The 13,950-nt window shown below is 43.5% G+C and overlaps 1 protein-coding gene across 2 annotated transcripts in view; it reads left to right on the top strand.

The window, feature by feature from the left end:
* The window catches only part of LOC135372736 (phospholipid scramblase 2-like), a 164,761-nt gene that overhangs the window by 60,446 nt on the left and 90,365 nt on the right, over positions 1–13,950 (top strand). Inside the window, exons 2-3 of one of the 2 annotated variants that reach the window (XM_064606221.1) lie at positions 7,263–7,608; positions 11,215–11,292. In XM_064606221.1, coding sequence (XP_064462291.1) covers positions 7,329–7,608; positions 11,215–11,292 — 358 coding nt within the window. In that variant the 5' untranslated portion in view covers positions 7,263–7,328. Of the gene's footprint in view, positions 1–7,259; positions 7,609–11,214; positions 11,293–13,950 lie in introns of both variants that reach the window. The other variant, XM_064606222.1, reaches the window with a different exon arrangement.

Genomic DNA, 13,950 nt, shown 5'->3' with positions numbered 1-13,950 from the left:
TTTGTTTCATTATGAGCTAAAATCTTCTAAAATTAAAGTATGCCCTTCCCATTTGTAGTGCCTCATATGCCGTGACATAATGAACAGACTCATAGTTTTTCAGTATGGCTAATGAAAAACCTCGGGTACATTCTGTGAAGTGGAGCTCCGTTTATGGGTGCTGCTTTGGTTAAGTTTGCAAAAGGAATATTTACTTATTATAATTACGTATCTTATGGATAGTGCTCATCTTCATTGTATGGTGGTTAAACATTTCTGATGACAGTTGTGTGATTCGATTCTCCCCAAATCTTATTGGAATTTTGTGCCGCATGTTATGATGATTAGAATTGTAGACTCCGCTAGCGCATCATGCATGTCCATCACTTGCATCGCGTCATTTGATAATAGATTCCTTTCAATATAGTATTGTCAACTGTCCAATCGTTTGAGAAAATATATACGCTGTGCAATTTAATTCATAAAATAAGCTTTCGCAAAATATTAGTGATCCTATTTGTAAACAAAGATTGATGTAACATGCCTCTAAATTTCTATTATCGATTCTTCTACAATTCTTTCCTTCGGGTGTCGGTGTTGTATAGAGTGTGGTCGTGTAAAAATATCTTTGATTGCCAGCGCTGATTCCATGCGAAGATCCTTGTACGTAGTGTCTCCTTAGCAATCTTCAATCTAGTCATAAGCTGTTTTCGTTGCGCTGTGTAGAATACATTACAATGATGACAAAGAATACAATTATTATTTCAATTATACACTTGTTTATTTCGATAAATTACAGTTCTATTCCAAACTCCGAAGTTTTCGTTTGTTGTCTTGATTGATGAATTCCGAAGACATCAAGTAATTTATTCTGATTATTGGGCGCTTGAATCCAGCGTTGATTAACGCAGGTGATATGTTGTCGCCGTGTTTGTATTGCTTCAATAACTTGCACTTTGTTGCGACGAACTTGCGCAGTCTCTTATTGATGTTTCCTTTCTTTGTATGAAGATTCTTGAATGGCGTACAAGAGAGCATTAGATGAAAATCGTCTGGTGGTCCACCGCAATTGATATGTTTGTTGATTTTCAATAAGTGATGATACATCAGACCTTGCACGACAATATTGAACTTCTGTTGATTCGACATCATTGCGCCAACTGATAGAAGAAAAATAAGTGTGTAGAGGCTCTAGTGGAATATATCACGTGATAAGATTTTTTATGTACTTTCCATTTCAACCGTTAGGTGTAATTTCAACAAATCCGTAATGAATCGTGCGATATAGACTGCTTGTATATGATAATTTGATCTGATCGCTTTCTTGATTAATGCAATACCCATTGCAATGATTACAATTACGTTTGGCCTACTGTATTTCAATTCTTCGTTAGCAAACCTCAAAAACTCCACCATCAATCCAAGTGGTCCTTCCGATGTTGACGTGCAAATATTTTTATAACTATTGTAGATTCGGCATACAAGTTCTCGCATCTTGAATTCCATAATTTGCACCATATCTCCGAATACGACCATGTCTAGGACGTATTGAAATGCAGCGATAAATGAATCGTTTCGCGGCTCCTCCTTTTCGATCCAACTTTTTATCGGGTCCTCCCATGACGTATGGTAACGAGTACAAAATCCGTCCATCTCTTCAATGTATAGCAGTTGTCTGTTCTGTTTTGTAGTGTGCCTCGACATTTAATTAAATCATATCGGTGCTAATTTTATTTATTAAAATTTTATTATCAGGTTTATAATGTTTCACCTGACGTTAGAATTATGAAAGTCAATTTACAAAAAAAGATGTAATGTGTAATGAAAAAATGTGTGATTTAAATGATTCTACGTACAAGAGAGCGCTAGAGACCCTTTTTCCCTAACTTAACTTGCGGGAGTCAGTTTATGGCTTTGTATACCAAGACCATTGTTGGGTTCCCCTACTGCCTCGGGCGTAACCTTAACGAATGTGTACGGGAACTCAGCTTCCCTCTCTCACTTCGTTTCCACTAGTGGGCCCTGAATGAAAAAGACATTTAATGTAATGTATATTTGCATTGCGTGGTTACGACAAATGTTTGCCTAAATTAATTACTGCTTTTGACTTTGTTTCAATGATCACTCGATTGATATTAATAAAAATATTCTACTAGTTTGGAATGTATTTTTGAGCTGTGTGCGTTGGTTTTCGCTCTAGCAAACACAATAATTTACATTTCATATGAGTTGTTTGTGGCTTCTGCGTGTAGAAATTACTGTTGCAAAGTTATCATAAAAAATTATGTAATTAAATTTGTTTCTCGTTTTCGAATTAGTATTGTTTCTATCACTGAATAAACTTGACTTTCACTCGATTGATATTTTGCTTCCAATATTGGGTCCTGAAATGAAAAAGACGTGTTTCTGTGATGTATATTTGCGCTGCATGATTACGAAAAATGTTTGCCTAAATTAATTACTGCCTTTGACTTTGCTTCAGATGATCACTCGATTCATATTAATAAAAATATTCTACTAGTTGGGAATGTATTTTTGAGCTGTGTGTGTTGATTTTCGCTGTAGCAAACACAATAATTTTGCATTTCATATGAGTTGTTTGTGGCTTCTGCGTGTAGAAATTACTGTTGCAAAGTTATCATAAGAAATTATGTAATTAAATTTGTTTCTCGTTTTCGAATTAGTATTGTTTCTATCACTGAGTAAACTTGACTTTCTCTCGATTGATATTTTGTGAGTTGAGAATAATGAATGCCTAATAGTTGTGTCTGATCTGAAATACATTAAATGCAACGTTTCTCGTTTTGGTTGAGTATTGTTTGCGCCGATAATATTTTCTGGTTTGCTTAGATAATGTTTCTCTAAAACCAGTTTGCACTGACATAAAAGTCTATTCTTAGATTTTTTTTGCGTGCTATTGTTTTTTGATAGAATTCTTATTGTGTTCTTGGGAGTCGAATAATTCCAATGTCTATTTGGGATCAATAAAAAAATTCGTCTCTGTACACCAGTCCTAAGAATATTTCCTTTTGGAGGAAAGAATGTGAAAAAGAGAGGATTTCCCCACCCCGCAGATTGACAAAGGACGTTCGGTTTCCTCGCTTTGGGCTGTATAGATGGAGAGAGTGACCACACCGGGCTGCATAGAGGGAGAGAGTGACCCCACCGGGTCTCGAGTCTGGTTGTACTGTGTAAAGCATAGCTGTGCTGCGTGTTTGGATAGCTCTGTCAAGGTAATGTTTATAGTGCCTGAGTAGGATGAAAATTCTATATTGTTAGCTCGCAAGGTTGATTTTATGATAGTTCAAAAGATATATTATTTCAATTTCAAATTGTAATGTTTGATAGTTCGTTTCACTATTATTTTCCTGTGTGTTGTTTACATGTTGGCAGATGCATCGTTCAAATCGTTTCTCTGCTATTCATCCGTGCATGTTTATCGTTTTGATTGATTGTTCTTCAACTATTTATCCTTGTGTACCTCTTGTTTACGTGTTGGATTTTGGCTCTCTATTAGCTGTTGATCTTGTTTCAATAATATTTTCCTGTCTGTTGTTTACACGTTGGCAGATGCACCGTTTGGAGTGTTTCTCTGCTATTCAGCGTTAGCTCTGTGCTGTATTAAATTATTCGTCTTGTGCCGTTCAAAGTGTTTCTCTGCTATTCGTCCGTGCATGTTTATCGTTTTGATAGATTGTTTTTCAATTATTAATCCTTTGTGTACCTCTTGTTTACGTGATGGGTTTTGGTTCTCTATTAGCTGTTGATCGTGTTTCTCATTATTTCCGTATGTCTATGCTGTTTAAGAAATTGATTAATTGTGTAATGTTGGAATAATCTTCCCTAGTGCGCTCGAAAATGTTCATAACTGTCAGGTGTACGCCTCCCGTGTTCAACAAATCAGGGCAGATATTATTAGAGCTGATTGTTGGCTAGGAGCATGCTATGTGTTGAAGTTCATTTTTTAATATATTTTCTGTGTTGAATTCATAAAACAAAGTAAGGTTTGTAGTGTATCTTAGAATGAAAATTGTATGGGGAAGTCACGAGGATGATTTTATGATAGTTAAAATGATAGATTATTCTCCTCCTCTGTTGTTTTGATTAACCAATGTAGTGTTATAGATTTTATTTCCTCTTGTGTTCGTGTCCCATGGTCTTCCAGGTTCTCTGCTGTTCACATACATCTATCGGCACTTGTAATTAAAGCTCCACTATGGTGGTCACGTATAATAGTGTTAGACTTTTTATAATAAAACTGTTAATTTTGATTGTAGTCGTATTGATTAAAAATATCTTCTTTGATTAAAATGTGCTACTCCTTCTGCTTAAATGAAAACTTGCGTGATTATCACTAATAAAATACCCATTCAATGCTATTGCATCAGATTTTTTGGCTAAGTTTTTCTCCTTCACACAGAGTCATAACATAATTCTCGACACTAATTACTTTAATAAATATATTTTCACTTGTACTTTTGTGTATGGCTATCCTTTGCATGTAAACAGCCTACTGCACACCCGTTGTAGCGGGGAAAAATTACGATTGAAATCGACACAGATTGAAAAATGACGAAAGAAGTCGGCCTAGGCTGAAAAATGTGAGCGAGTAAGCGCTCACGCAACCCTCCGGTCACGCTCCGCCCACCGCAGCAGCCCTCCACCCGTGCGCCGCCTGTCGCGCACTGGAAAAAAGTCGCCAAAAAAGTCAGCGCAGATTGAAAAATGACGAAAGAAGTTGGCCCAGGCTGAAAAATGTGAGAGGGCAAACGCGCACGGAGCCCTCCCCTCGCCGATAAGCGCGCGGACAACCCTCCGCACAGGCGCCGCGCAGGGAAAATACGCGCAGGGCTCAGGGGCAGGGCCCAGGGGTCCATGTCGTAACATTGTCGTAGTTTAACACCATCCCTATACTACTGAGGGAGGGGTGTGCTAACCCTCTTGCTCTGGTATTCGGGTAGTCCAAGAGGGTTACCCACCACAGAAAATATGCAAGCATCGCTCAGTAGTCTTCATTGGGATGCTCTCCAGGAGTATTGAAGTTACCCCACTATGCGAAAATGCCGTTGTCTCCACCATGGCAACGACGACTGAGGAGGAGAACGCGCATGCAGGCACCTTAAAGGAGTAGACTAGAGGCCCACAACTTTGTTTCTGTTTTTGGTCAGTATGGAATGTTAGGCGGCCGAAAACAGTTTTCCCACAATTAGTGCAACCGTAGCGAAATTGGGACGCCTGCAATAGCTTCCCGAACCTCCCGTGCACGAAACACCCTCCTTCGCCTTCACGATAGGCACGTGATGAGCGCCACCACGCGCGTCACTATGTGACGCAAGTGGTGAGGACGCTCCTCATTTGACCTGGGATCACATGATCGAGGTGAGCAACATCGCGCAGGCCGTAGCGTCTGCTACCGCTCCGGCTACGTAATGTCCGAAACGGAGGGTTTGAAGGCTGTCCATGACACAACCACGATTTTTTGGGACCGCAGACACCACGGGAAGAACGAGTGGTGCAGCTCGAAATTAGCTGCGCTTGTACAGCAAAACCCCGTGCTTCGCGACAGTGTGCAGCCTGTCCGACCGTTTTCACCGCGCAGTTGGTTCAGTGGCTAACAGGTGGCGCCACAATACCGCCGCCATCGCTTGCTTTCTGCTACTCTGAATTCTGAGACTGCACAGAAGCCACGGATATATTACTCTTGTGATCGTAATTTATTTTCTCCTGCTGCATATATGCTTTGTTTTTTTTTAGAAAACGGGATATAAATCATATAAAGAATAGAAGTCAACAAGAAACAGCTCGCAATGTTCGTAGCAGACGGTTTTTCCTACGAACGAATGAGGGGCTCTCCACCACCAACGTCACAGTAGAGTGGGTGTGGTCTGCAGTTGGAGCGCTCCGGCCTGTCACCGCGGCAGCCATTTTCCAAATTAATTGCACCGTGGTGAAACAACTTTGGACAGAAATATTTTGTGGGAATGCTTTTCACATACTGCTTTACGAGATGACAGCAGTTTTTGGCCATGTTAGATACCACTTTATTGCTCCTTTAATGGGCGTACCAGCGCTGCGCCATCTGTCGCGAGGCGTCGGGAACTGCCTTTCTTTTTGTTTTTCACTTGACTCAATCTGTCAAGAAATACATGAAAAAGGTAGTGAGTGCCAGTGGAGGGGTTGAACCTGAGGCTGCGTTCCAAAACCAACTCCAGAGTAAAGTCACGTAACAGAGTTGTACCACGTGACCATGGGAGTAGGGTAACCCTCGGATAGGTTGTGAAACAAGTACGATTCCCAACATGGTGACAGCAGACGACAGTGACATCAGAACCGGTGGCCGCGGCTTCGCATGAGTGTGACGTTGTTGACTTCGGTATGGGGTCATCTGCGTGGGTTCCATGCCATGAATTAGGGGTATTTACTGCACGTTCCGAGAAAGGGTTGTGTCGTTCTCGTCCGCAGCTAGCTCTACAACGCATAGAAATAGGTTTCGACCTTCACATGCAATGACCTCTTGTGTGTTGTATTTATGGTTTCGTGCATGTTGCTCTGAAGAAAACATTAGGTCGCAAAATCAGCACTGGAACTTTACAGCGTCCTCTATGACGCAGCCGGACGAGCAGCAAAAGCAGACGACCGTAGATTTCAATGCAGACAACAGCTCTGACCTCACTACTCCCGTCTGACAGTAGAGCTAGTGGATCTCGACTAGCTGCTTTCGAATAGGCTACCCGCTTTTGGAAATGGGGTCGTGGCGTCATCGAGTTGGTTCTGGAACGCGGAGAGTAGCTACTCTCTACTCTCGGGTCGACTCGGGTGAGTCCTGGAACGCTGCCTCAAGCTCGCCTCGGCTCGTTCGCCTATCTTCAACTCCATCTGCTCGCGCCGCCGCTTCAATTACTTGCATGGGGGACTTTCACCTCCTATCTCTTTCATGCTCCGTGCATAATGCGAACTTTCTTTGGAGTTGCGAATTGACGTCGGACTTTTCAGTGATTATTCATCATGGACGTGAGCGTATGATAGACCGAGGTTAAGATGAAATACGAAAGAGAACGCGTCTCGAAGAGGATTCAGTCTCTTTCTAACGTAATGCACAAGGGGTTTCGATCCCCTCCATGAACTTAAGAATGGGACTACTTTGGATCGATCTCTCTGGACCTTGTTTGAGTTAGACATTATTCGTTATCGCGAACCAAATGACACCGAATAACATCGCCATGTTATTACACGTTAATCCTGAGGCATGACTTTCACTGTGGGTTAATATTATTCGTAAGCAGTGCCACGGAGAGGCGACGCCACTTCTGCAGCCACCAGCTCTGCAACAGGCTCAATAAGTCGCTGCAATGGCATACACGCAAATGCCAGGTATAGCAGCAGTGGGACAAGATGCACCATCTCCTGGCCAGCAGTTTGGAATAAAAGCAACAGGTGGACCAATGGTACAAGGTCCGACTCGATCACCAGAGTTGATTCAATATCAGGCAGGTCATACTGCACAACCCCCGAAGGCATTTCTACAGCAACTTGAGCTACGGTCGTTCTCCGTCATGTGTCCACCTGGCTTGGAATATATGTCGGGCATTGCCCAACTCATCATCGAGAGACAACGAACGGGCGTCGGTGGTATGTTGTCTTTCATCTATGAATGTGTTGATCCTTCCCAGTGTAGCAGTCGCGGTGGGCACTACAGCGAACCCCCGTTAATCTGACATACTCGCTTTCTGACCGTTTTTCTCGGGAACCGTTCCATCGGCATGGAAATCCTCTCGTTAATATGACAATCCGTTTATCGGACAATGACTAAAATTTTTGCCGCAAGTAGGGTCAAACACAGGCATTATCTTCCCGCTTTTATGACCGCGTCACATAACCCTCAGAGTAGCCCCCTGGTGAGGCTATCTGGTACCTCGCTCAGAGGGTGACACGTGTTAAAGTATGGCGTCAAGGTTTGAGACGTCCCTTTGAAATCGCTGACCTCGGGATTCAACTCATATCGCTTTTCGAACCACTGAAGTGCTTAAAAGGTGGGGACCAGGTCACATTGTGATGTTGTTTTCACGTAAGGATGCCCGAAACGAAGCGGGAGAGGGATTTGGCATTCGGAATGAAGAGCGGCATTACTCGAAGGAACCTTTCCTTTCTTTTTTCTTAATAGACGTATTCCCCCAACAGGTTGCCTCGTGATTTTTGAGCAGATAAAGGTCGTAACGTCCGCAATTGTTGGTGCTATTGTCCATGTAGAAAAATTAATGACTGAAAATAGTTTGAAGTGGTCATTGTTAACAGATTTTTCGGTAAATAAATCATAATTCCGTTGGCTTTTGTTACGCGTAGCGGTGTGTCCGGTCCGCTGCGTGTGCGTTTCTCGTTAATATGACAATTCGCGTTATGACCAAATTCCGCGGGAACGGCAGCGGTCATATTAACGAGGGTTCACTGTATAGCTCTAGTACTAACATGACAGTCGACGTTACCGTTAACTGTAGAATTATTTCCATGCGAGCTGGCCCGATGTGCAGCATAAGTCACACCGAATAATCGATAGATAAATCAAAAAATCTTTAATTGACACTATCTTTCCATTAATACGTGTAGAAAGTATCGTGGAGGGAACAGTTGAACGAAGCCATTTCAGTCATAAGCCCTGTCGTAGTTATCCATGTCTCAGATTACTTAACTTAATGGCTACTTATTTTAGTTTGTTTGAACCGTTGTTTATGGAACAGTCTTCTGTCACCGACATGGGGGTTCGTTTTGCCATTAAAGTGTCACCTACCATGCCAGTTATGCAAGGTGTTTCAGTTAAATCGTAAATAATTCACGAACCGCTACACCACTCGAAGAGGTTTCTTTTTTTACAAGTGTCTGTCCGATACCACCCACAAGCTGCGCACCATGCGAAGGGGTGGGAGCGTTCATTATTTAAATAAAAATTCGTATCACTTTCGTGAAAAGCAGGGCGCCGTCGGCATTAAAACGGGTACTGCCCCTTTTGGGACCTTCAGTGGACACCTTTTAGGGAAAAAGCTGCCACCGAAGCGGGTCATTTGTTGCAGTTGTTGGTTTCGGTTTACATATTTCTATCGCAGCTGGTCGCGGTAAAGCGTTAAATGGACTTTCTTCCACACTCTTATCCGCGAATTAATTACGCCGTTACACCAATAAATTACGTCCTTTTGGCTTCGCCGCGACCAGCCGCGACAAAAATATGTGAATGGAAATCAATATGAGAGGACTCATGTTCTGAGGCTGGAACAACATAGAAGGGACAAATACATACAAAGCCTCAAATTGCCTAAGAAATTAACGATGAAAAATGAAAGTCACTGAAAAGGTTAGACGAAGATGGTGGGTCCGAGTCCTACAGCTGGAAATTAATAAATTACTGCAACAAATGACCCACTGCGATGTTTTTTAAACGGTGTCCACTGGGGGTCCCAAAAGGGGCATTTTAACGCCGCCGGCATCCTGGTTTAGAAGTTTATTCTTTTTTTTTCTTTTTCACGAAACTCATTTGAGTTTTTTTTAAGGGGATGACGGAAGCCAAAATAAGCTGCAAAGCTGTTTACCTCGTAGTGTGGTGTGTACAAAAACAATGCGGAATTCGACAGAGATTTACGTATATTCGTTGAAATGCCGCCATAATCGCGATATAAAATTGTGCCGTGTAGCGTTCTGAGCTCCTGGTGAGTGTCGCCGCGCTGCTGTACCAGATCACGGAAGTGACGCATATTGTTCCTCCTGATGGGGTTCCTGATGTTCATTTCGCCGTTTTGCGATCGGAGGTTGGTTTTCGCGAAAAGAAAAATTGTTCATGCTAGTCATGTGTTTCCTGGCTGTGCTATAGCACGTTGCCGACTTCGTTTCGGCAACGCGAGACTGTTTCTTGGACGAACGATACAAGGAACGATACTACAAACACAGCGCCAAACATCAGCTGTCGTTTATTATACGACAACCCTGCTTTGAGGTTGAACCCCCAATTTCTCCCAGAGGAAGATGACCTCATTCTCTCTAGGTGTGAGAGTCTTGCTGCTCACATTGTTGGCTGTCTCACCTTGCGTTCGGCCAGAATATGTTTCAGAACCAACACGCTCTACAAGTTGTTTCTTCTTTTCTTTTTTTTTTTTCGTTGTCGAATTGGTCATTGAAGCTCGACTGGTAATCGAGAGATGCGTAATTCAAAGTCCGACGAGTCATAATAGTCAAAGTCGAGTGTGATATTTCAGTTGTTCCCGAAAGACGAGAAGCTTATTCTATGACTACTTGACTACTCCTATGCACTTGGAGACAGGACAAATAGCGTGAGGCACACTTTGTTGAGCCGGTTTGGTTTAAAACAAATTCGAAGGTGCTCATTAGCCTTGGCTTGTCATCCAAGTTACATTAGGCTGAAAGCGGTCCTTTCTCGCCTTTAAATAATGAGTCATTCACACGCTGTGCAGCTTGTAGGTGGCATCCGAAAGACACTTAAAAACAGCCCCTCGGTTCGCAGATTATTTAGCCCGGGAATTTATAAAGGTGGTGCCCGGACAAAATCGCAGTTGACCTGAAGGTGCGATTGGAATAGTGGGTGCCTGAAATACATGGAACAGGACAATTTCGTTTTGAAGTAGTCGGAAACATAAGAAAATGAATTTAATGGGATTTTGCTGCACGCTCCAGGCTCAACTCGGTCTACAGTGTGCGCACCAACGTCACCGCAGTCGGTTATTAAGGCAGGCTGTCAGTCATAAAATGCGGTCTTCCGAACAGAAACATCTCCGTTCATGCTTTCGGTGGTATCGGGTTTGCAACCAGACTGGCGACGTCGTCAGCTGAGCGCGATGCAGGGAATGGCAACCGGAAGCTGGTCTCGATTTCGATGCGTTCGATGTTTTACGGTTCAAATTGTGCCAAGATTTTATGGTGTTTTCTTTTTGGAAGGCATTACATTACCTTTAGAATTCTGGATTCCTCGCGGACGCCAGCTTTAACTGAAACACCCTATATACATGACTGCGTGGCATCGTAATTGCATAGCGTCATTCTCTACATACTCATTAAAAATATACGGAAGATAGCAAACAACTCAACACTCCTGGACACAGCCCACTGGGTGTGCTGAATCGTAGCTCCAAAGCCCCAGCACTGGTGGATAGCGTGAGGGGTTCCCTTGTTCTCATTTGTGCGCTCAAAATAATCTTGAGGAACACCAAAAACTTGCTCTGTTTTTTTTTTCTGTTCCAGTTCTGAATCGCTACGACGCACAAAGTAGATACGCCATAAATACCAGCCAAAATGAAACCATTTACAACATCGGTGAAGGTAAGAAAATCAATTTTAACACTGCTTTTAGTGTGTGTGCCACAGAAGATGTTACGAGTACGTTACTTTAAAGAAGAATCCTCACTAGAGTCTTTAAGCGAGTGCCGTTGATACGTATCGCTGTCAGCAAGTCAGAGCGTAGCAGGGATATTCCCGGGATTTGCGTCTTGGGGGGGGGGGGGGAGGTTACACCCAAGCAACAAAGAAAGGTTGGGCCAAGCTTGGCAATAGTTAGGCTGGCCTAGCCTTGCTTGGTACATCATCGGCCAACAAGTTTGTTTCTTGATACGGGTCTGTACCCTGGCCAATGATTTGCCAGCTTTCTTGGCATTTTTCGTGCAGCCTAGGGGGTGGGAGAGTCGCCGCCGCCGAGTCTGAGGCTGAACGAATCCCCTAAGCGTCTGGTGTAATCAATATGGCGATCTATCGTGACCCGACCTCACGGATTACATGCAAGCACTCGATGACTATGCACTTCTCGTTTGTGAATTCATATTAGAAGGATAGGGATGGCACAAAACGGCTACGCGAACGGAACACCACGGTGACAATTCCTCCCATCGCTCATAGTCGCTGTAGTCGATCGTGTATTAAAAGGGAGTCTGGTCATTAATGGGACCTACTATACCTGAGGCTCCACCCACTTTTGCGGCATCTAGCCAATCACAGGTCCAAATACAACTCCCTATTATTGCGGGCCACCCAGTACTTATAGGGACTGTGCGACAAACACGTGGCGCCACGGTGCGGCCTCAGGAGAAAGCACCTTGCGTGATAGCCGCCATGTGGCCAGCTTTGCGCACCGTGCTTTGTTTGTTATCACTGCTAGCGTCTTTTTTTTTTTGCCACACTGGAGCTGTTGCATCGCTAACTGTGCAAGCACCTAAAAGAACTCCTCACTAGGGATCAGATATTTCATTTATCGTGATATCTATACTTCCGATGCCACCGAGGGCACTAAATACCCAGCGAATCGCGTTCGTGACGCGCGTTCGGCCGTTGCATGAGGTGTGCACAACATGAGCGAATATATTCTTGCTCCTTTGTTCTAGTTCCTTTGAATGAGGACCTTCAAGATGATCAATGATTTACAGTTACGCCTTTCATAACGGTGAAACTCCACTGGATTTTGTATCACCGCCAAATGCACCGACCAAACGGCACCTTATTTCGAGATAATGATTGAGGTCAAGAGAGAAACTGATGTTCTGAGGCTGGAACAACATAGAAGGGACAGATACAAACAAAGCCTCAAATTGTTGAACAGGTGCCGCTTGCGTCGATTTCCGTCGTATGAATGTGTGTATGAGTGAGCAAAAAATGTAAGAGTGAAAGGAGGGTGAGTGAGAGTGAGTGGCTGGTTTGCTGTCCATTCAGATGACGCACCCCGAAATTCGCTGGAGAGGCGTGTTAGCTTAGCTGAATTGGTAGAGCCCTGGACCGGTAATCCAGAAGATGTGGGTTCGATCCCTACAGCTGGCTAACCTTTTCAGTGACTTTCATCCTTCATCGATGATTGAGGTGTTTCATACCCACTACCCAGAGCCGACATTGCTTCCGGTAATATGGTTGACGAGTCTCACAGTGAGAACGGAAGTTGTACGTTGTCCAAAAAGTTTAGTATTCACGCATCGACCATTTCACAACCGTCGTGCCGCAAGTAGACAGGGGTAACAGAGGCAAAATCATGGCACATGGCATGCATGGCACATACTAGACACATGACACATAACATGGCACATAAGTTGCACCTATACTTATACACTTTATGGTTGCAGCAGTGGTGTGGGAAGGCCACTGCGAAGCTGCGTTCAGAAACACGGGTTCCTGTTTGCCATCTCTATATGAAATGTACCTAACCTGATCGAAAGTAACTGTTCTGAGCCTGGAACACAACACAACCCTCAGTATTAACAGATGAGCAAAAAAAGCGAGCTCTATCTTGGAAACAACACTACACACAGAGCCTCCAACAGAAACACTGGTTCCTGTCTGCCATGTCTACATGAAATGTACCTAACCTGATCGAAACTAACTGTTCTGACCCTGGAACACAACACAACCCTCAGCATTAACAGATGAACAAAAAAAGTGAGCTCCATCTTGGAAACAACACTACACACAGAGCCTCCAAGAGAAACACTGGTTCCTGTTTGCCATGACCACATGAAATGCACCTAGCCTGATCGAAAGTAACTGTCCTGAGCCTGGACCACGACACAACCCTCAGCATTAACAGGTGGGCAAAAAAGCGAGCTCTGTCTTGGAAACAACACTACACACAAAGGCTCTCACAGAAACACTGGTTCCTGTTTGCCATGTGTACATGAAATGTACCTAGCCTGATCGAAAGTAACGGTTCTGAGCCTGGAACACAACAGAACCCTCAGCATTAACAGATGGGCAAAAAAGCGAGCTCCATCTTGGAAACAACACTACACACAAAGGCTCTCACAGAAACACTGGTTCCTGTTTGCCATGTGTACATGAAATTTACCTAACCTGATCGAAAGTAACGGTTCTGAGCCTGGAACACAACAGAACCCTCAGCATTAACAGATGGGCAAAAAAGCGAGCTCCATCTTGGAAACAACACTACACACAGAGCCTCCAAGGGAAACACTGGTTCCTGTTTGCCATGTTTACATGAAATTTGCC

Source organism: Ornithodoros turicata, unplaced genomic scaffold (assembly GCF_037126465.1).
Source record: "Ornithodoros turicata isolate Travis unplaced genomic scaffold, ASM3712646v1 Chromosome169, whole genome shotgun sequence".
Classification (NCBI taxonomy): domain Eukaryota; kingdom Metazoa; phylum Arthropoda; class Arachnida; order Ixodida; family Argasidae; genus Ornithodoros; species Ornithodoros turicata.
Note: the sequence above shows the minus strand (reverse complement) of the source record. Positions and strands in the feature narration are given on the sequence as shown.